Here is a 24,087-nt window from a genome sequence, read left to right as displayed (position 1 = left end):
TCTAAAAGAAATCCAGGCTCTACCACTGCTCTCAGTGTGCCCCTTTCCACAAGTAAACAGGGACCCCTCCCTGTGTATTGAAACAGACAACACTGGAACACACGTGTGCAAAGCACATCAAACCAGAAGCAGGTATTATTGCTCATTTAAATGAAGGATCTGCTGTGTGAAGACAAACACTCACACTAACACCTGCTCAATCTGTCACAGCATCTGTAGATAATTGAGATGTGAGGGCACAGGTTTTCCAGGATAATGTTCCATAATTTGTTCTTCTGAATAATACCTGCATTACCTAATAAAATAAATACAAATAAAAAATCCATCCATCCATCCATTATCATTAACCGCTTACTCCTTTACAGGGTCCCGGTGACAAATAAAAAATACTCAAGATATTTTTTAGAATAATAAATCAATGATCCTTCTTTATAAAAATTAAGTTGGGACCAACGGTTAAGAGGCACTGCTTGTAACGAAAATACAGTGGGACTAAAAAGTGTTTCATGCATAATCTACTTACGAAAAGGAGTATTCATATTATTAGTGAGGTGAATGTGCCTGCCTCTCACTGCCAAATGCGTCTATCCTTGGTGTAAACATTGCGAGCAAACTCAGAGATCATTTTCCACTTCCAGCTGAGATCTGTACTTTACGATACGATACGATATGATACAGATTTACTCTGGGCATGCCAGGGCACTTCACAATTTAACTTTTAAAAGATATATAATGATCTTGTGATTATAATCAGTTCTACACTCAATCTTCAAGATTTGGTTGCGCTGGCTTCTCAGATATCTATTGTGATTGGATTCCTTAGGCAAAATAACCAAAATGAAAATTAAAAACTAAAACTAAAATTATATATAAATCGACACCACATAGCTCAAACAGACAAGCAGAGGCAGCTATACTGCCGCTAACAATGTGTCTGTAGACCGCTAACTGTGTCTTCATAGCAGCCATAGCAGAGAATATGTCTCACAAATATATGTGGATTGTCTTCACAAAGACAATCTAGCACTGTAGCTCTTTGTGCAGCTCAAAAACTCTTTCCAAGACTCTGCCACATGAATTCATGGACCTAGACTTATTACTACTTCATATAAAACAGCATGCAGTTTGAGTTACATTTTCGGCCTGAAGCCGCGGGATATATTCCAAAGTGTTTGTCGTGTTTTGTTTAAACCTTTTGTTTTGGCCACCATGCCTTGTTTGTTTGTTCTTTGTGTTTTATAATTAAATGTGCGCTAGTGCGTTAAACTTGCAGTTTCTGACATTATTATTATTTTTTTTGTTGAGTTTTGCAGGTATCTGATCTGTTTGATAACATTTTGCAAACAACAGATTCAATAAAACCAAACTTTATATAACATTGTCTTCTCTTTCTTATTAGTGGAGTCCGCACTGTACCCTGTATGTGGACATTCAGCCAAACAATGGCAAGAACATGTTTCATTGCTTGCAGTGACAATTCCGGAATGTGGTCAGATATTTAGGGAACATTGCTCAACCTATAAAAACATATTAAATATATATATATATATAGTGGCAAAGAGGGGTATTCTTTGCCACATTTCAGGATCTTTTCCATCTTTTCTTCTTGTGTAAATGATCTCAAAGAACAGATGTATTCAAAACGGGCCTGTATATTTATTAGTTTACAAAATAAACAAACAAAATCCTAACTCCACCCAGGAATACTGACTAAACTTTTCTCCAAGTTCTAAACTTATACAACCAGATGGCTCAGCCATTTTAAAGGTAACATGAAAGTATTATCATACCGTTCAGGGTCTGCACACAGGTCTCTCCCAAAGCCTTAACCTTAACCTTAACACAGACAGAAACCAAACATTTCAGCGCTGCTTATCTACTCCTGCCTTAATTAGAAGCAGGTACCGCTAATTAAATTAATAAAACAATTAACACACCATTAAAACTCCACAAAACACACATTCCCCAGTGTGCAGGGCCGCTGCCCTGTCAAAAAACAAACAAACAAAAAAAAAACCTATATATAAATAAAACTACTAATATGTTATCACTCATGTATGTCATTGGTTTTGGACTGCTAACCAATCTGGCATTCAGCATATTATAACATGATAATGTATTCTAACCAGTGGATTATTATGGTGATTAGCTGGTGTCAGCAGTACTCTGGAATGAGGAATGTCTTATTGGTTACTGTGCTGGATTATAGATTTAAATAGTTTTGGTCTTTTGCAAAATGCTGAAAGTCTATCGAAGAACAATCACATAAAGTCTCTGTTAAACAAAGTCTACTGTCTAATAACACTGAGTGAGCAATTCCAAAGTATAATGGATGCTGTACATCATGCCCAGGCCTGCGGAGTGCATTGCTGTTTGATAGGTTGGCTAGCCTGAAATCGCTGTGAAGCTTTTTGAAGCTGAAATCAGAGGCAATTAAACCTCAATGGGTAGAGCTCCTCTCCCTGACCCCGTCTCTGCACACTTTATTAAAAAATGGACACGGCTTCATATTGTAAATTACACAGATTGCCTGGCTATTGCAATGAATTTACATCAAATTACAATCCATTCATATTTTGACATGCAATATATAATGTGTAAGAGCTTGGCTGTGAGGAAACAGTTGTATACATCCTGTATTAGACCTACAAACAAGCACATGGCTTTTCTTCGCTATATTATTACCCTCACTTTTTTTGGCAATGTATCATTTTAAACAAACTATTTAGAGAAAAGGTCAAATTACAACCTGCTATATTCAATCACTTTTCTTTTAGAATTATTTAAATCTGGTTTAAAATAAATAATAATAGTAATGGATAATAGGGAGTACAATACAAATCAAAGATTTACAAGAAAAACAAGCAAGCATTACAGAAATGGAATTTGAATGCAGGATAATAACTAGTTCAATATGTATTTTATTTCAGACTGAATGAAGCTCTATGTTGTTTCTAAACTCCTCATTATTCAACTGTGTTTGTGGAGTTGCTTACCCTTTTATGAGAAGTTGTACATGTGTTGGATTGAACACAAATGCATGACCATACTGCCTTATAACAAGAACACAAGTGCACGACCACACTGCCTTATAACAAGAACACAAGTGCACGACCATACTGCCTTATAACAAGAACACAAGTGCATGACCATACTGCCTTATAACAAGAACACAAGTGCATGACCATACTGCCTTATAACAAGAACACAAGTGCATGACCATACTGCATTTAACAAGAACACAAGTGCATGACCATACAGCCTTATAACAAGAACACAAGTGCATGACCATACTGCCTTATAACAAGAACACAAGTGCATGACCATACAGCCTTATAACAAGAACACAAGTGCATGACCATACTGCCTTATAACAAGAACACAAGTGCATGACCATACTGCCTTATAACAAGAACACAAGTGCACGACCATACTGCCTTATAACAAGAACACAAGTGCATGACCATACTGCCTTATAACAAGAACACAAGTGCACGACCATACTGCCTTATAACAAGAACACAAGTGCATGACCATACTGCCTTATAACAAGAACACAAGTGCACGACCATACTGCCTTATAACAAGAACACAAGTGCATGACCATACTGCATTTAACAAGAACACAAGTGCATGACCATACAGCCTTATAACAAGAACACAAGTGCATGACCATACTGCCTTATAACAAGAACACAAGTGCATGACCATACTGCCTTATAACAAGAACACAAGTGCATGACCATACTGCCTTATAACAAGAACACAAGTGCATGACCATACTGCATTTAACAAGAACACAAGTGCACGACCACACTGCCTTTAACAAGAACACAAGCCCACGACCATACTGCCTTATGACAAGAACACAAGTGCACGACCATACTGCCTTATAACAAGAACACAAGTGCACGACCATACTGCCTTTAACAAGAACACAAGCCCACGACCATACTGCCTTATAACAAGAACACAAGTGCACGACCATACTGCCTTATAACAAGAACACAAGTGCATGACCATACTGCATTTAACAAGAACACAAGTGCACGACCACACTGCCTTTAACAAGAACACAAGCCCACGACCATACTGCCTTATGACAAGAACACAAGTGCACGACCATACTGCCTTATAACAAGAACACAAGTGCACGACCATACTGCCTTTAACAAGAACACAAGCCCACGACCATACTGCCTTATGACAAGAACACAAGTGCACGACCATACTGCCTTATAACAAGAACACAAGTGCACGACCACACTGCCTTATAACAAGAACACAAGTGCACGACCACACTGCCTTTAACAAGAACACAAGCGCACGACCATACTGCCTTATAACAAGAACACAAGCGCACGACCATACTGCCTTATAACAAGAACACAAGCACACAACCATACTGCCTTAAAACAAGAACACAAGCACACAACCATACTGCCTTTAACAAGAACACAAGTGCACGACCACACTGCTTTATAACAAGAACACAAGTGCACAACCATACTGCCTTATAACAAGAACACAAGTGCAAACTGCCTTATAACATGGGAGCACTGTATATGGCATTGCCCTGCACTCTCAAGTATGATTTATATTTTCAAAAATAAGCTGTCATAATCAGTTTCTCTGTAAATGATCTTATTGCTTTGATAGAAAGATGATTGCTCTTGCCGGCTCTTATTAGTACTGGAGGATTTTCTTTGCATCAACAGCAGTTTTGAGGTTTTTGATTCAGTCCGCAACTTTATTTTAATGACTTATTTCCCAGGTGCAGATAATAGTCTTTATGATATTAATATACTGTAAGTCAATTTTCTCCCTTTAACATTATTACCAAATTAAATCAATATCTTTTTATTATTAGGTTAAGTATATTATTTTCCAAAACAACACAAGAATTACATTTTAATCGTGGCCTTGCTATCTTTATAGCAGCTTATAAAAAGTACCTAATAACAAAAACTATAAGAACTAAGTGCAATTATTTAATGCCAACACGAACATGTAAAACCTTCCTGACAGGTCAGGTTTATTGTGTGATTTGTTACTGTTGCTGTAAGGATGGATAGTGGTGTTATAATTCAAATGTTATCCAAGTGCTGGTCTTTACAGTCATGTGTTTATAAAGTTACATTATTTTATTTTCTGTTTAGCACATAGAGTACCGGTTAACACATATAAATTAGCTATTTTACAGGGTTCAAAAATTGTTTTTTTCAACGAAGGACAAGGGTCCTATAAGATGATAATTTTGCCTTCAAGTAATGACCAAAAATGAAATATTTACTATGAAAGTTGTTCCCCTTTAATTGAACTGCCATAGGGTATATTTGCAGAAATGAACTTGTCTGTTGCAACATTCATATCTTCCCCATGTGTATCGAATCCTATGTTTATGGCCTACTTGTGCAATTCTGCTCATTGTAACGTGCTTTCCCTACTCCACGTCCATTTTAAGTGTCAGCTCCTCTTTGAAACAATATTGTCTTTTAACATTTATCACAAAGTAGGAACAATGGCCTTGAAATGGGCAAAGTCTCACTAGATTCGATACACATGGAAAGAAATAGTGTGAGTGGCACTTGTAGGCAAAATCCCCATCTTATAGACCAGGGCTGGACAACCCTGCTCCTGGAGAGCCGCAGGGTCTTCTGGTTTCCATTCCACCTGAGTTCTCCATTACTTCATTGAGCTGATTTTCTTAATTGGTCAGCACTAACATGTGTCCAGGTCTTTAGCCTTTGATGATTTAAAGATACCCAGAAAACCTGCAGGATTGTGGCTCTCCAGGACCAGTTCTTGCCACCCCTGCTCTAGACCCTTGTACTTGTACGCAAGCACACACAGTAACTGCAGTCCCTGCAGTGTTTTAGAGGCTTGGAATTCCCTGTGACGCATCCATGACTTCATTCCCAAGAAGTGCTCTTTGTGGAGCGTGTCTGCTTGGTTTTTCATATTTCTTACGCTCACATGGTTCAGATCCTTTGCATGCTGTTATTTTAAGTGACCACACCATGTGCAATGTACTATAAGTTAAAATGTATTTACATACAGTGTAGCTCTGGGATGTACGATTTTGTATGTTCAACGTGTGTTTCTGTTTTGCAGTGAATCTCTTAGATACATCGTCGATCCAGGGGGAGTGGGGCTGGCTGTCATATCCTGCACATGGGGTAAGTACTGGACACCTGTTCAAGGTTTAGAGATTCTGAAAAGCAGCTGTGTCTTAACACTTTGGAACAGGCCTGCTGGTCCATACTAAAGCAACATGGAGGAGAGGTTGACAATCTTTTTGTTTAATAGTTTACCAAAACTTACACGAAGTGCCAATACCTCCTTTCCATTCATCAAGACAGGGTCTGATATTGGAAATACCTATTAAACATTTAGATTGTTACAATTCAATGCATTAACCTGCAGGATTAACCTGTCGTGCAGCACTTTGTTGAAGCAGTTTCAAAATCAAGAAAATGTTTTAAACAGATAGCTTTTAAACTGATATTTTTATACACCACTGATGCTTCAGTTAGTTAGTGGGTCCCCCCCCATGGCACTTTCTGTCTTTCTACCTGTCTGTCTGGTATTGAGGCAATATGAGATTGGTTATCCTCTCTAGTTCATGATAATATATTCATATCAGCATCTCCATGTTGAAAATACGCTCAAAGAAAAAAAAAGATGAAAAGCGACACAGATGGGTGTGGTGCTCAACAGAGGGACCTAAGTCCTGTATGTGCGGAGACTGTAGGAGCTACAGGTATGCAGCAATGCCATCCACTTCAATCAGGGAGACTGCTGGATGGCCAAGTCATGGCGCTTGATCAATATGTGGTAAAACACTGGAGTAGTTGCAGCACTTATTTTGCTTTGGCTTTGGTTTCTGGATCACAGAGATAAAGACTTTAGAAATGCAGCTAGTTTATAAATGTACCTAAGGTTTGCAGTTTACCAAGCTTTTGGAGTGTAGTGTACAAAGAGACTAACATTCCGAGTTCTAATACATAGTATTGCTTATTTTAGGAACTGGAATGTTTAGCTCCGAGTTATCTGCAGTTCAGAACTAATTAATCATTGCTATTATATTCCAAGACTTTAGAAAATGACCTTGAAGTGTGTTCTGTTGGGAGAAACACTGCGCCCCCCCCCCCCCCCCCCCCATGTAGCCCAATACTGGTGCAGTTTAATCTGATTAAAACTTCAAATAGATTCACAGTGATTTCCAACTAGCCACTCCATCAAAAGGCAGGTCAGTGTACAAACCCATTTACACTGCGTGACATTAATTACACTGTCATTACAGAAGTGCTTTCATTTCTAAAATGCTATGCATGACCATTGTTCTGATGTCCAGTTTTAATTTGTGTCTGGAGATAATGTTGGTAGTGGTAATGACATTAAGTGTACTTTTTCATCGTTAAAATAGACCGGTCCTATCAGGCATTTAATCTTCTACAAGTGATAGTTAATTTAGTCTGCTGAGCAATTAAAAAGGCTTATTGGGTAATAAGAAGCCTAGGCTCCTCAGTGATTCCCATGTATTGTGGCAGGAATTTAAGCATGTGAAAGGTAAAGAGCTAAAGGCCCTCACATACGCACAGGCACACACAGAAAAATACCAGTGAGGGACAGAGGGCCATCCCCAACTAGTTTTTCAAACATTGATATACATATTTAGTTATAAATGGCAACCGCAGACGTGTGGTATACAACACTACGCACCTTGAGGAGGGCAGAGGCTTCGTTTGTAGATATTCCAGTGCTTTCAGTGCATTGTGATCCATGCTACAATCTTACTGTATACCATGCATGTGGATAAGTAACTCAGAGAGTTCCCGATCCGGACTACACTGACATAAAATACAGTGCAATTGTTCAAGCACCCCTGAAACAAAATACCTTATGTAATGTGTAGACATCAGCATGCTGGAAAGTCTTGGGTCGTTTTTCAGTGCTGATGATAGCTGGTCTATAAGGCACAAAGTACTGTATTTTCAAGCAGGCTTCTGTGTTCTCAAAATACCTGTTACATACAGTGTATAGTATACAGTCTAATATGTACATGATTAACAAAGCACTCACACACACACACAAGTATTATAACATACTGGCACAATTTCACATAGAAATCCACAACCTATTACAATTTCCACTCATTACACAGCAATTACATGACAAATTGCACAGCATGACTGATTTTAAAAAGCAAGAAATAATCATCATTTCTCATTAGGAGGAAGAGAATCCCAGGGCTGCTGCTGGAATAACATGCCATATTTATCAAAGCTCTTTACCAAGCAACCTTTGCCATTTAGAGAAAGGAAAAATACACAAGTAATGTTCAGAACAATATCTTTAAAATAGCCTCTCTGTTGCCATTGTTACTGGTGCTCATTATACCAATAGCCTATGGAATGCATCTTGTTTTGTTTCTCTGGTGTTCCCAGTTTTAGATCAGGATCCACCCGCTTTGTCTAGTGGCAAATGAAATCTCAAATTCTCTTGCAGTTGCAATATAGTTGCTAGGCTCTGTTTTACTCCTCAGATCTAATAAACGCAGATCTGCTAAAGGCTTCTAAACTCATACATACTTTCTTATTCTGCTCTAACTATCCGGAGATCCCATCCAGTGACTGTGAAATGCACACAATCAATGTGCATCTTACAGTAATTGTAGCTGCAAAATAATTCCATCAATCTTGCCCATTGTGTACTTCCATTAGCTACATAGGTCTCAATTGTGCAATTAACACATGTTATAGCAAATATATGTTTTCATTATAAAACAGACATCTAAAATGCGTTCTCAGTTTGCTTGCCTTGCCTCCTTTAAAGTTTGTTACTGCTTTACCTCCTGGACCATTTCACACCAGCAGTGTCGTTATTGGTTGAAAGCATGTCAGTCAATAGGGGAAGCAACTGATTGGTTGTTGACAGGAAAGAAGTCAGACAAGGGTTGGAGGCATGTTTACCCTCCAGGTGAAATGACCAGGGAGTGCAATATTCTGTTTCAAAACTGCACATTTAAGATCTAAATAACAAAATGTACTGAACTTTTTTTAGCTACAGTTACTTTAATATACTGTACCACACTGTAGGAGCTAAACTTGGAACACTCTGTGACACTCCATTTGGCCAACAGATGACAGACTGATGTAGAATTGAAAACAATGCAAAAAAACAATGTTGCGTGAATTATGAATCGACATAGTGTATATGGTATACGTTTTCTTTTTGTGAAAAAATACAAATAAAACAAAAATAACAAGAAGCAAAATGCAAAGGGGCGCCCGGAGTGCAGGATGCGCCCTATAGCTTGGAGATCGCCGGTTCGAATCTAAGCTATGCCACTGCCGACCGTGGACAGGAGTTCCCAGGGGGCGGTGCACAATTGGCCAAGCGCTACCCGGGCAGTGTAGGGGTTAGGTTGGCTGGGGAGTCCTTGGCTCACTGCACACCAACGACCCCTGTGGCTGACTGGGTGCCTGCAGTCCAGCCTGTACGCAATTCAGAACTGCGTGGTCCTCCGACGTGTAAGTTCTGAAGATGGCTGCACGGCGGGCTTACAGAGCAAAAAAAAAAGTGGACGGCTGACGGAGCACGCGAGTGCAAGTGCAAGTGCGAGTCTCTCTCCTGAGTTAGTGCGGGGGTTGCACCGGTGAGCCAGGTTATATAATAATTGGACATTCCAAAATTGGGGAAAAAATTGGAAACTAAATACAAATAATTGTTAAAAAAAAAAAAGAAGCAACATGCAAGTTGACGCAGCTGTTTGCCATAGCTACTGTGGTCTTAATGTGGCATAGTGATTTATAGCAACTAAAAAAAAAAAAATCTGATATTTAAAAATAAATCAACATCTGCTGACTACTAACCTGCAGGATATAACGCATTCAGTTAATATATATGGGATGACATGGAATTTAAAGGTCAGTAATTACAGAGTGCATGCTTTCATGCAAAGCACAACGCTTTTCCACATTTTCTAGGTTAATGCTTATTCTTTCCTTCCTAAAATAGATTATAATTGATAGTAAACGTTATGTCTGTAAACTCCAGGAGTTTATAGCCTTATTATTTCTAGATGTGGCACGACCCCTATAAGATAATAAGACTGCACGCTGTGCCGTGTGTAAATTACAAACACAAAAGGCTCACGACTACACCTCAGAACAGCTGTACAAACCAACCAGCAAAAAATCAGAAGATCAAAATGAAGGGCACATTCCAAATGACTTAGATTTATGAGGAGGAAGAAAAATGATTCAAATTTAAGATCTGATGCAACAATGCAGAAATTCATAACATTGTTTAAATCGAATTATTACAAATGAAGTACAGACTTGTATGCATATAAAGCTGCATAGAGTGGACCTTGATGCTACAGATATATTTTGTCTGTCTCCTTCATCCAGTTAGCAAGTAGCTACAATATATTTTTATTTAAGTTATATGTTAAATAGCCTTCACTATCCTGTGGTCCATGGTTTCATTTCTCCATTTAGTAGCTTATTTATATATTTGTGGAGGTGGGCATGCAAGTTCGGGGGTGCCAGTGCTACCGATGTGTGTTGAGCTTTGATTCTGCATTCCATGTGCAGGTTACATTTGAGTGTAGACTCATCTGAGGAGTATTCCAATTCTGCGCATTCACGCTTAGCTCTTGTGCATTTCTGCTATATTGGTAATGAATGCGCAGGTGGTTTTGCGAGGCACAAACACATATGCGAATTGAGCAAAAAACTGCTATTTTCCAACTTCTCACAACTGTTTTGTGCTGTGTTGGAAAATATACATTTTTGTGCAAAAGCACTATTTTTTGCGAGGCTCAAATTTTGCACATCGCTTCGAATATCTGGGCCTATATTTTGAAGTTCTACAAGGACAGGAAAATCTGGAGTTTCACTTATAAAATGTAATAAAGCACAGTGAAAGCATGATAAAGCATAGGTAAGCACGGTGAAGCCCAGAGAGGTACGGTAAAGCATATTAAAAAGCACGGGAAAACTGGAAATATATTGTGTTAAACCTTTAATAAAGGGAGGGCCATTGCTTGTATGTGTGTGTAACAGGGGGGATGTTACCTGCGTGGGATGTCACCGAATAATAATGAGTAAGACACAGAGCAGTGGGTGTTTACATGGCACAAAGGCGTGCAGATTTAATAACAACACAGGCCCGACACTAGGGTAATCCTAGCGCCGGGTTTAATAAAGAAAAGAAAACAAACCTAAAAAATAAAAGTTTACCACACACGCTAAGCGCTAGCCCCACTAAAAGAGACATCTCGCTCCAGGAGCCTACTACACTACGAAACCCTATCTATACTGGTTGGGATCTACATCCCCAACTAACCTACTGCTGTTGTTCCCAAAGTCCTGGCCTCCCCATGACTCCGGGGGTCGGTTGTACTAACGAGATCAAAAAACAGGATTCGATCCGCGCTCACTGGAGCCGGATCTTGAAAAGGCGTTGTACTAAAAGGATCAGGATCAGGCTCCACTGATCCGATTTTTTGATCCGATTTTTAAGCAGCGCTTGTGGTAACTAAGGAGGTAACTATACAGTGACGGTGTTTTTTGCGTGTGAGCAGACTAAACAAAATCTCGAGAAGGTGGACTTCCCATGAGGAGGAGGCGTTAGCTGTAGCATATAGGGAAAAAGAAGAAATTATAACTGGTAGAATTAATCAAAATATAACCACTTACGTAAAACACAAAACATGGGGGGAAATATTGACAGCTGTCGATAGGTAAATGTCTAATTTTATATTTATTTATTTATTTCTTATTTCTTAGCAGACGCCCTTATCCAGGGCGACTTACAATTGTTACAAGATATCACATTATACATTATTTCATATTATATAGATATCACATTATTTTTACATACAATTACCCATTTATACAATTGGGTTTTTACTGGAGCAATCTAGGTAAAGTACCTTGCTCAAGGGTACAACAGCAGTGTCCCCCACTGGGGATTGAACCCACAACCCTCTGGTCAAGAGTCCAGAGCCCTAACCACTACTCCACACTGCTGCCCATATATGGAGTATATATGCAGTATATATGGAGTATATAAATGTATTGGGTAACGTTATTATATAAAATTAGTATATAAATACTGGGATATATAAAAAATGAACGAATTAACCAAAGCATAAATAGCGAATTTCACTCATATTTTATTTCACGATTTTATATACCAGATAGAAAGGGAGACAAAACCGAACCAGGTAACTACAGACCAATAAGCCTGACTTCTATTATATGTAAACTTATGGAAACTATAATAAGATCTAAAATGGAAAATTACCTATATGGTAACAATATCCTGGGAGACAGTCAGCATGGTTTTAGGAAAAGGGAGATCGTGTCTAACTAACCTGCTTGACTTTTTTGAGGATGCAACATTGACAATGGATAATTGGAAAGCATACGACATGGTTTATTTAGATTTCCAGAAAGCTTTTGACAAAGTCCCGCATAAAAGATTAATTCTCAAACTGAACGCAAAAGGGATTCAAGGAAGTGCATGCACATGGATTAGGGAGTGGTTAACAGGTAGAAAACAGAAAGTACTGATTAGAGGAGAAACCTCAAAATGGAGCGAGGTAACCAGTGGTGTACCACAGGGATCAGTATTAAGTCCCCTGCTATTCCTAATCTACATTAATGATTTAGATTCTCGTATATTAAGCAAACTTGTTAAATTTGCAGACGACACAAAAATAGGAGGAGTGGCAAACACTGTTGCAGCAGCAAAGGTCATTCAAAATGATCTAGACAGCATTCAGAACTGGGCAGGCACATGGAAAATGACATTTAATAGAGAAAAGTGTAAAGTATTGCATGCAGGCAATAAAAATGTGCTTTATAAATATCATATGGGAGATACTGAAATTGAAGAAGGGAACTATGAAAAAGACCTAGGAGTTTATGTTGACTCAGAAATGTCTTCATCTAGACAATGTGGAGAAGCTATAAAAAAGGCCAACAAGATGCTCGGATATATCAAAGTGTTGAATTTAAATCAAGGGACGTAATGTTAAAACTTTACAATGCATTAGTAAGACCTCACCTAGAATATTGTGTTCAGTTCTGGTCACCTCGTTACAAAAAGGATATTGCTGCTCTAGAAAGAGTGCAAAGAAGAGCAACCAGAATTATCCCGGGTTTAAAAAGCATGTCGTATGCAGACAGGCTAAAAGAATTGAATCTATTCAGTCTTGAACAAAGAAGACTACGCGGCGATCTGATTCAAACTTTCAAAATCCTAAAAGGTATTGACAATGTCGACCTAGGGGACTTTTTTGACCTGAAAAAAGAAACAAGGACCAGGGGTCACAAATGGAGATTAGATAAAGGGGCATTCAGAACAGAAGATAGGAGGCACTTTTTTACACAGAGAATTGTGAGGGTCTGGAACCAACTCCCCAGTAATGTTGTTGAAGCTGACACCCTGGGATCCTTCAAGAAACTGCTTGATGAGATTCTTGGATCAATAAGCTACTAACAACCAAACGAGCAAGATGGGCTGAATGGCCTCCTCTCGTTTGTAAACTTTCTTATGTTCTTAAAACATTATTCTTTATTTTTTCAATTTAATAGCCTCGGACAAAACAGGACTCTTGGGGAAATCAAAACTAAATTAAAAAAATCTTAAAACAGCGATGTAAGTATTATTTTTTACTCAATAATATATTGTTTGTTGTTTAGCATTTTAGAGTAATTATAATAGACTAAATACTTTTTTGTAGCAAAAGAGAAATTAGCTTCAGCTCGCCAGACAGGGGGAGGTCCTCCTCAGCCAGAAAGCCATGGGAATACAGTACTTAAAGTAATTCACCATCGTTAATAATCACTTAATTTAATGTGGATGTATTTTTTAAATTATTGTGCTTTTTTTTTTTTTTAGCACAGGACTACGTCTTCATTGTCACTGATGGTAAAGCTAACTATTTTGAATGTGTTTGTAATGAGATAATAGTATATAACAATGTATTGAACAACCTTTTTTTCCCATAAGAACCAAATATATTACATGACAACCGTACTGTTAATATATAAATATATTTTATTTCATAGATACACAACAGACTGAACAAATTACTCTGAAAGAGAGGATAATAAAGAAGAAGACAATAGAGGATGACATTTTAATATTAACAAAAAGGAAATTAGAACTTGAAATTGAAAAATTAGAACTATAAATAAAAAGCTGAAAGAAAATTAATTATGTGCATATAATACAATGTAATTATTGAAATAAATAAATAAATACGAATGTTATTGAATTCTGCAATGCAGATGTTGTTAATAAATAAATACATTTGGAAAGATAACTGTTAATTCACCAGTGAACTTCACCAATAAGAATTTAACTGTTTATTCTGTTTTTAAGAAAAATAATTCTCCACAATATAATTCCTCATAATTTGTCCTGCTTGTAAATGATCATTTATTTCATTGATTTCTTCATTTGCATGTGCATTATCTTCCGGAGGAATTAGTTCGTTGGCCTCGATACATATATTGTGCAGCACCGCACACACTAACTAGCACCACATTCGCAGTTCTGTCTGGGGCCAGCCTAATCTCCCCATGCAGACAACCAAAATACCAATTGTTTGTTCAATTTTCACCCTGCTTCTGCTGTAGGCTTTGTTGTACCTATTAAAAAGCACATAAGTCCTTTACACTGTATTCCGCCAAACATACAGACGTGCTCAAATTTGTTGGTACCCCTCCACAAAAAACAAAGAATGCACAATTTTCTCTGAAATAACTTGAAACTGACAAAAGTAATTGGCATCCACCATTGTTTATTCCATATTTAATAGAAATCAGACTTTGCTTTTCATTTTTTATTCAACATAATATTGTAAATAATAAAACAAATGAAAATGGCATGGACAAAAATGATGGGACCGCTAACCTAATATTTTGTTGCACAACCTTTAGAGGCAATCACTGCAATCAAACGTTTTCTGTAGCTCTCAATGACACTTCTGCACCTGTTAACAGGTAGTTTGGCCCACTCTTCCTGAGCAAACTGCTCCAGCTGTCTCAGGTTTGATGGCTGCCTTCTCCAGACTGCAAGTTTCAGCTCTTTCCATAGATGTTCGATAGGATTCAGATCAGGACTCATAGAAGGCCACTTCAGAATAGTCCAATGTTTTGTTCTTATCCATTCTTGGGTGCTTTTAGCTGTGTGTTTTGGGTCATTATCCTGTTGGAGGACCCATGACCTGCGACTGAGACAGAGCTTTCTGACACTGGGCAGTACGTTTCGCTCCAGAATGCCTTGATAGTCTTGAGATTTCATTGTGCCCTGCACAGATTCAAGGCACCCTGTGCCAGGCGCAGCAAAGCAGCCCCAAAACATAACCGAGCCTCCTCCATGTTTCACTGTAGGTATGGTGTTCTTTTCTTTGAAAGCTTCATTTTTTCGTCTGTGAACATAGAGCTGATGTGACTTGCCAAAAAGCTCCAGTTTTGACTCATCTGTCCAAAGGACATTCTCCCAGAAGGATTGTGGCTTGTCAATATGCATTTTAGCAAATTCCAGTCTGGCTTTTTAATGTTTTTCTTTCAAAAGTGGAGTCCTCCTGGGTCTTCTTCCATGGAGCCCACTTTCGCTCAAAATGCGACGGATGGTGCGATCAGAAACTGACGTACTTTCACCTTGGAGTTCAGCTTGTATCTCTTTGGCAGTTATCCTTGGTTCTTTTTCTACCATTCGCACTATCCTTCTGTTCAATCTGGGGTCGATTTTCCTCTTGCGGCCGCGCCCAGGGAGGTTGGCTACAGTTCCATGGACCTTAAACTTCTTAATAATATTTGCAACTGTTGTCACAGGAACATCAAGCTGCTTGGAGATGGTCTTGTAGCCTTTACCTTTACCATGCTTGTCTATTATTTTCTTTCTGATCTCCTCAGACAACTCTCTCCTTTGCTTTCTCTGGTCCATGTTCAGTGTGGTGCACACAATGATACCAAACAGCACAGTGACTACTTTTCTCCATTTAAATAGGCTGAATGACTGATTACAAGATTGGAGACATGTGTGATACTAATTAAAGAAACTAATTAGTTTGAAATATCACTATAATCCAATTATTTATGATCTTTTCTAAGGGGTACCAACAAATGTGTCCAGGCCATTTTAGAATATCTTTGTAGAATAAGCAATAATTCATCTCTTTTCACAGCTTCTTTGCTTTATTCTATGACATACCAAAGGCATGCAAGTATACATGATAAAATAGCTTTTAATTTCATCACTTTTCAGGAGGAATGAAGCATTGTTTCAATGAGCTGTAAGGGTACCAACAAATCTGAGCACGTCTGTATATGAGGGTCACTTTTTATTGTTTTAATGTAATGTATGTATCTTTTAAAACCTACACTTTTACTATACGATATGTAGGTTAATTGAATTAAACTACAGTGTTAAACTACAGTTTTAAATGTAAGGTGTTGACCCACCTCTCCTGTGCAGGTGTTTGGGGGTGAAGGTAAGGGGTTAACAGGTCTCGCCTTAAGCCATACCCACCGTCACCCAAAAGAGGTCTAATGTTCCCTTCTAAGTAAGTAAAATCAAAGAGATTTAATAATCACATTTATTTAACGGCGTCACTGTTTTATATACTATACTATATACCGTATATGTTTTATATATTATACTACTTAATTAATATGTTTTCCTATTATGAACAACGTAAGATGTAGTCATGAAAAGATGTTCACGTAAACTGGCTCATCCCTTACAGGTTAATAATACGGATATGGGTGCCGTCAACAGCTCCGATGACACCCGGAAAGCCTAATGAAAGAGAAATCTGATGAAATCTGTACTGTCCTGTATTGCTTACGAGTTTATTATTTAAACAATCTTTTGTGCACTCCATTTCTCAATTGCATACTTTATTATTATTATTATTATTATTATTATTATTATTATCATTATTAAAACCACAAATATACAGATAACATACTAAGGGCTGGTTTCACAGACCCCCGGTAGTACTACTCCTAGACTAGCCTATGTAATTTAACATTAGATAGTCCAAGATTAGTGCTAATCAGGGTCTGTGAAACCAGTGGTTAATGTTTAAGTGTTAATTGCTGCACAGTCTACACTCGTATTTGTCTGTCATGACTGTTCATTCTGCTCTGGTTTTAAAGTTATCCTGCCTGCATGCTATCACCATGGTTACCGGACAGGTCCAACCCAGGGCCAAATAGGCTCTGGTCCAACCCAACGCCCCCGGTTACAACCTATCACCAGCCCTCATCCTAAATGAGAGGCCTACAATAGCCCAATGAGAAGTTAGCATAAGCAGACGAAAAAGAGCTGGGAAGTACTGTACTTATACCAATACACAGTATTATGTAGCATGTGTATGAGTGTTCACATTATATTATATTGAGTGGTCAAGTTATTAAATGGCTATATTATTTATTTGATCATTTATTTAAATAAAGTTTCTCATACGAGCTTTTTTGAAAAAATCCTCTTTTGTATGGTTCAAGTTTGCTGAAGGAAAGTGGATGAATTGATTCATCTTTGATATAATGGCAGTGGAGACGGAGTGTATCGCTCGACTGGCGGTTGATTTATCAACCCCAATTATGTCTCCGACTATTTGTTGATAGCTGCCCGTTGCGAAAAACATCAACGTTAAACAGACTTTTAACAGTGTTGGTAAGGCATGGCTGTGCTCCGTCGTCGGCCCAACTATCGGATCAACCATGGTTGTTAATTTAATTATGGTACCCGGTGTTAATCTGTACCATCTTCTTACCTCTTTCTCGTCAAAAACCTCAAGATGGTTTTGCCTATCTTTAAAAATCCGACCTATACGTGTCTGATGGTTTCGAATAAAACAAATTACATTTAGTTCCTCCATTTTGCAAAAGTGGGATCAAGTTCTGATCCTGCTCAAAAGCAAGTTCAGGTTTGAGCTCAGATTTGAGCTCAGATTGAGAACTGATCCGTTAAGTGCAACACAACTAGGATCAAGATCAAGATCTGAGCCCGGATCCCTTTAGTACAACCGGCCCCGGGTCTTTCCGACGGTACTGGCTGGGCAGCGCATTAATAGGCATCGTCTTGCAGTTGAAGGGTTGCGCAGTAGTTATCCTGCGGCGTGGAAGCGCTCCTCCTCAATGTAAACTCAGTGCCTGTCTGTGTAGCCATGGCTGTGCAGTAGCCTTGAGCTGTGGCGCAGATGCTTTTTGAGCTGTGTGCAGGATCCCTGAGCACGCCCCCTAGCCAATCAGGACTTCCAAAGCAGCGCAGCACTGGATGAGTCTCCCGGCTCAATTGATTGCCTAGCAACTCGTTCCCTGTTGCACGTCGCAGCTGCTTCCATAAAGGCATCCGCGCAAGAACCAGCGACAGGGTCCTCTCTGTCACAGTGTGTTATCAGGTAATACTCTAATAATAATACCCTATCCGGCTGCTAGGGAGGTGACTGTTCTCATTGTCCTGACTCAGTTCACTTCTGAGGAGTTTAAGATTAGTTAATTACATTCATTTTTTTTATTTTGTATTAATATTTAATACATATATTTTTTTTAAATCACATTCTCTTGTCCTTTTTGTTTGAGCAACTCTTTCTTTTCCATCGAGAGCTATATTTCTATATTGTCTATTCAATCTTTCCTTTAATAAAGCCGCAGACCTTCTATGTTATTTTTTTTTTGCTTTGACAGCACTTCCCAGGCTGCTGATCCTATCTAAATTTAACCAGTCTCTAATTATGATGTGTACATATATACTGCCACTTGGGGCCTTATCTTGAAAGCGTGACATCATTTTGGTTTTGCTTTATTAAGACACATCAAAAACTAAATAAAGATACTGGGCTTTAGATGCTGCAAATATCTTTCCTATCTTCTGCTGGCTCAATCATTAATATGAAAGAAATGGATATAGTTTTTTCTCCTTGGGCGTAAACTGCTGACAATATACTTAATAAATTGCTGAAATAATGACATGTGGCAGGAGGTGCTGCTGGTGTTGATTGACTTTAGTTTGTAATGAGGAGACAGGAACAGGTATTTAAAATAAGTGTTTTTTAATGACACGCTTCAAAAGCTCTCAAATTCTGCCCTGGGTCATGTTGCCTGATCTAACTGCACTTCAGAATTGACTTCAGAAAGGACAGGGTGAGCTGGTGGCAACAGGGCATCGCCATTCCTGTACTTGCATCTCAGTAGAGACTAATTAGAATTACGTTTTTGATACTGGGGTTATTTTTGCTCATTAAGGAGCTGATTTCAACAACAATGTGCTGGCAATGCACTCTTCGTAAGGCCAGGTTCAATGCCAGCAATGTCAACCAAGGAGGATGCAGGCTTAGACTTTCTTTCTTTCCACAGTCCAAAACCAAAGCCACCTTTGAACAGTGTTTTCCATCTCTAGTCCTACACCAGCGCTAACAGTTTAGGTTTTGTGTAGTATGATAAAAGTTCTGAGGGCTCTTATGCTGTTATGTTCTACAACAAGGATACACTGAATAGCTGAATGAAAAAGTAGCCTGCTGTTCTGAGAAAAGCAGACTTTTCTTATCCCCGCAGGGGATGAAATCCCTGTCAACAGGCGTATAGTAGAGCCCACTTATCCAGTTATTAAATTTGGTGTTAACATTTAGCGAAGTTATAGGGAGTGTATGGTTGTGGGGATAACTGTCTGTACATCCATCCCTCTGTGTGCCACTGTTATGTAGAACACTACACACTTTGCTTGAACAAAGTCTTTTAATTAAATCACTGCTCGATAGAACACTACAGCAAACGCGCTGTCTCGGACAACATCATTCAGAAACACACACTGACTGACTGTCGCGTAAACCTGTCGTGAAGTAACGTAAAGCATGTGCAGCTAGTCCATACAAACACAACAGTCACGATTGCATTTTTAGGTGTGTCTTGAGAACACATTCAATTTTTCCACGTACTGTAAATCAATCATTTTAATATATTTTACCATGAGCTCTTAAATACCACTTATCCAACTGTTATTGAACTATTTGTTGACATTCCTTATTCTATACTGTTCTGTAAATACGGTTGATGTTTGTTATGGTCATCATTTTTCTTCAATGTAGAATATCCGAATATGTTCCCTGACCACAGTAATCCCCAAAACAGGAGAACAGAAGGTCAGTGGTTGTCCTCCGAACCCACGACCAAGCCAATAGCCTCTTTACACCCGGGAACCCTACAGCGGATGTCAGCAAGCGATTGGGCCCTAGAAGACAAAGGCCTGCTTTGAGCTCATGGAGTGCCAGACCAGTAGGGGCTGCTGTAGCACAGTGAGGAGAAACAGACCCTGACCATTGTACCTCCATAACACTTCCAGCAACCCTGCACTCCCCTGGCATTACAACTGGCCTTGCACACCACACGTCTCTTTGCTGCACTTTGTTATTTTCTGTTATAATTGTATTTTTTACTAATGGTTTTATTCTGAGGGCGTAATTAATAAAGCTTCAAAAACAGATGCACATTGTGACACATGTTACAGAGAATGAATGATTTTTGGAACCACAAAAAAACTCTTGAGTTGTGCAGGTGCTTTTTCGCTTTTTCACTTGCCCTTTGTGTGTCGCCTTGATTGATACAAAAACTCACAGGGATCATGCTGAAAAACTGTTCTGACAAACTGATGACACACACTGGCTCCCCTGCACTGGCGGTTTGCCAGAAAGAGCTGGCTCTTGATATAGCAGCAATTAAATGGAACAGCAAGACAATCTAAACACTGAACAAGCCTTGATGTGATACTGGATGGATTCTAATCCACTCAAACCACACACTCTATATAATAAAATCAACTTATATTAAAGTATACCTATGAAAAAAATAACTACATCATATCTATGGTGCTCTTCCATCAGCTAGATCTCAGATGTGCAATTTCAACAGATGTTATAGCACACATGTATTTCCATTTTAAAACATGAGATCTGACACTGAATCAAGTTCTCAGTTACCATGCCTTATTCACAGAAAATCTGCTACACTTGCACTTCCTAGATCACCTCAGCAGTGTCTTCTGGGTCAAATACTGTCTTTAACCCAGTGTAGTAGCAGATATCATTTTTTAATAAAAATTAATGATTCTTTCAAAACTGCACATTTGATATGTACTGGTATAAGAATGCACAGCATGTCATTATTGGAATGAGCTACACTCACTTTGTAATTAGAGTTTAAACATCCAAATGAGTAGAGAAGCTGCCCTACCTGACAGGAGTTTGTAGCCTTGGCATTAGCACTGGGCTGATACTCATCCCTGTTCGAACCAACCATTACCTGGTGTTCGTCCAAGGCAGGCTTGGGTTCCTTTAACAATGATGTGTCCTTGAGTCAGCATTGACACAGTAGGTGAGTTCCGGTATGCCTGTGATTGCAGAGATACAATGAGCTGTGCCTATAGCAGCAGTGCACTGATAGATGTGATTTATCTGGCTGACAATCACGAGTCCTGATTTAAAACATGTGAGATCACAAGTCCTGGTTTAAAACATGCCAGATCACTGAGTCCTGGTTTAAAACATGCCAGATCTTTTAAAACATGCCAGATCACTGAGTCCTGGTTTAAAACATGCCAGATCTTTTAAAACATGCCAGATCACTGAGTCCTGATTTAAAACATGCCAGATGACAGAGTCCTGATTTAAAACATGCCAGATCACTGAGTCCTGATTTAAAACATGTCAGATCTTTTAAAACATACCCGATCACTGAGTCCTGATTTAAAACATGCCAGATCACTGAGTCCTGATTTAAAACATGCCAGATCACAGAGACCTGAATTTTGATTTTGATAGGATTTTTGGCCATGCTTTATTTTACGGAGAACTTTTTTAGTTTATTAATAATTAACTACCTGCTTACAAACACATTAATACATGTTGGTGTTTTTTTTGGTAATGGTTAGTAATATATTACAAGCTTGTTTTAAAACTAATAAAAAAGCAAGCTGAAAAAGTCAAATATCAGCATGCCACTCAGGTATCCAATTGAGCTTCAGAAAGGGTCCACAAAATAAAGCTTAAAATAAAGCATGACATTTATATATATTCATACAGGATTTGTAAGGGTATGGCTCTGAATAATTGTGAACATATCAACAGTTCTCTTATTACAGGTATGAACGGACAAGCTCATCTTGTGTGAAGCCCACTAAGCTTTGAAACGATCCACTATGAATACTGAACCTGCAGAAATCTTATTTAATTAAAGAAGGGCTTTAGCAAAGCACACCTCATGTAGAGGGACACTAAAACCCATTTCAATGATTTTCTAACTGTTTGATGTGAAATACTGAACATGCTAATTGCACTGTTTGTCTCCAAAATCATTTTACAATTTTACACCAGAGGAGTCATTAGCATAGAGTGTGAAATCTTTAACCCCACAATACATTCAAATGTGGCTCCATAAACAATGAATCTAAAACACACTTGTAAACGCCTGCCTTATTGTAAAATCTTTCCATGAATCATACACGTTTCGCGCTTCCATTAACTACAAATGTGCAGTTTTGAGAGAAAAACGTGTTACACAAACGTGCATTTTCATTTTAAAGCATGATATCTGGTACTACCTTATGTTAAAGAAATTCAAAGTTGCCATGCTCAGAAGATCTGATGCACTTGCATTTCCTAGGTCATGTCACCCCAGCAGTGTCTTTTGGATGAAAGCATGTTACTGGCTGCAAAGCATGTCAGTCAGCTGGTTGCTTAACAGGAAAGAAGCCTTTGAAGGGGTGTGAAGAGTTTTTACCTTTCAACTGAAATGACCAAGGAAGTGCAACACTCTCTGAAAGCATGTTCTGCAAACAGATGTATTAAAATACATGTTTACTATCACATGTGTCTCTATCTAAACCTGTTATTCCTGTAATACAGTGTTGTTCATGATGAATAGAGAGCACTGCGAGCCCATCAAATATGATTATCCCTAAAAAGATACTTAGCTGCAGTAAGTTAACAAGACATGAACTGGCTTTGCATCTTCATCTCAAGCCCCGCGCGGTACATCTCAGGAGAGGCGATTGCAAGGCCACTAATACTGTTCAATACACCGTCCTAATTCTCTTTAATGGAGAATTCACAAAGGACAGACTTTTGAAGTTTTCCTTCATTCGTCTCCTTATCGGTCTTGTGAAGTAGCTCCTGTATTGTATTCTTCATTATTGAGCCCATAGGAGTAACTATGGAGGAATCAAACAGAAAATAGCGATGTTTTAAATGCAGTGAAGATGCATAAAAACAGCTGTGATTGATTCCTTTGACAAGGTGATGAATGGGTGTGGTCTGGAATATTTTAATAATAAGGACGCGACTGTGTGATCTGTGTTCAGGGAGTAATTGCATTTAGCAATCATTGCACAAGCAATGATACAGTATATAGGGGGTGTATGGAGTCCACAAGCAATGATACAGTATTTATAGGGTTGCATGGGATCATTCCCTCAGCAATGATACAGTATATAGGGGGTGTATGGAGTCCACAAGCAATGATACAGTATATAGCGGGTGTATGGGATCATTCCTCTAGTATTACTCCTCTATTCCTTCAGGGAGGCTGGGGTGGGAATCCTCAGTATATTCTTTTGAATGGGATGATCATTCTGCTGCCTTGCGCATTGTGTCTGAAACTGACTTGCAGCAGGGAGATGCAGCTTGTATATGTCACAGAAAATATGCTGGAAACCATTTGTATTACATTATTTTCTATTTTCAACAGACTATGCTTTGACATGGATTATTTTAGAACCCTGTTTATGGCCTCTTCACAAGTGTCTTTTTAGATAGAACCTTGAACTCAGTTTGCAGCCTGTCTGTTGTTTCCTATCATTACCAGTGATAATGGAAGGGCTACGGACTGTCCGGATAAGCCAGACACAGGCAGATCAGTAACTGGCATGTCTTGACTGAATTAGATTGGAAATTACAGTCCAAATCAAAACAACAATAGAAATCTGAGATTATTTCAGCCACTTTGAAGTTGTTTAAAATGTATTTTTTTGTTGTTGTTGGCTTATTTTTAAACCACT

The 24,087-nt window shown here is 38.6% G+C and overlaps 1 protein-coding gene across 1 annotated transcript in view; it reads left to right on the top strand.

Moving 5' to 3' along the window:
* LOC117432354 (ephrin type-A receptor 8) overlaps nt 1–24,087 on the top strand; it is a 153,056-nt gene that overhangs the window by 25,811 nt on the left and 103,158 nt on the right. The window contains exon 2 of the mRNA XM_058993450.1: nt 6,115–6,179. Coding sequence (XP_058849433.1) covers nt 6,115–6,179 — 65 coding nt within the window. The remainder of the gene's footprint in view (nt 1–6,114; nt 6,180–24,087) is intronic.

The sequence above is a fragment of the Acipenser ruthenus genome, chromosome 20 (genome assembly GCF_902713425.1).
Source record: "Acipenser ruthenus chromosome 20, fAciRut3.2 maternal haplotype, whole genome shotgun sequence".
Lineage (NCBI taxonomy): Eukaryota > Metazoa > Chordata > Actinopteri > Acipenseriformes > Acipenseridae > Acipenser > Acipenser ruthenus.
Note: the sequence above shows the minus strand (reverse complement) of the source record. Positions and strands in the feature narration are given on the sequence as shown.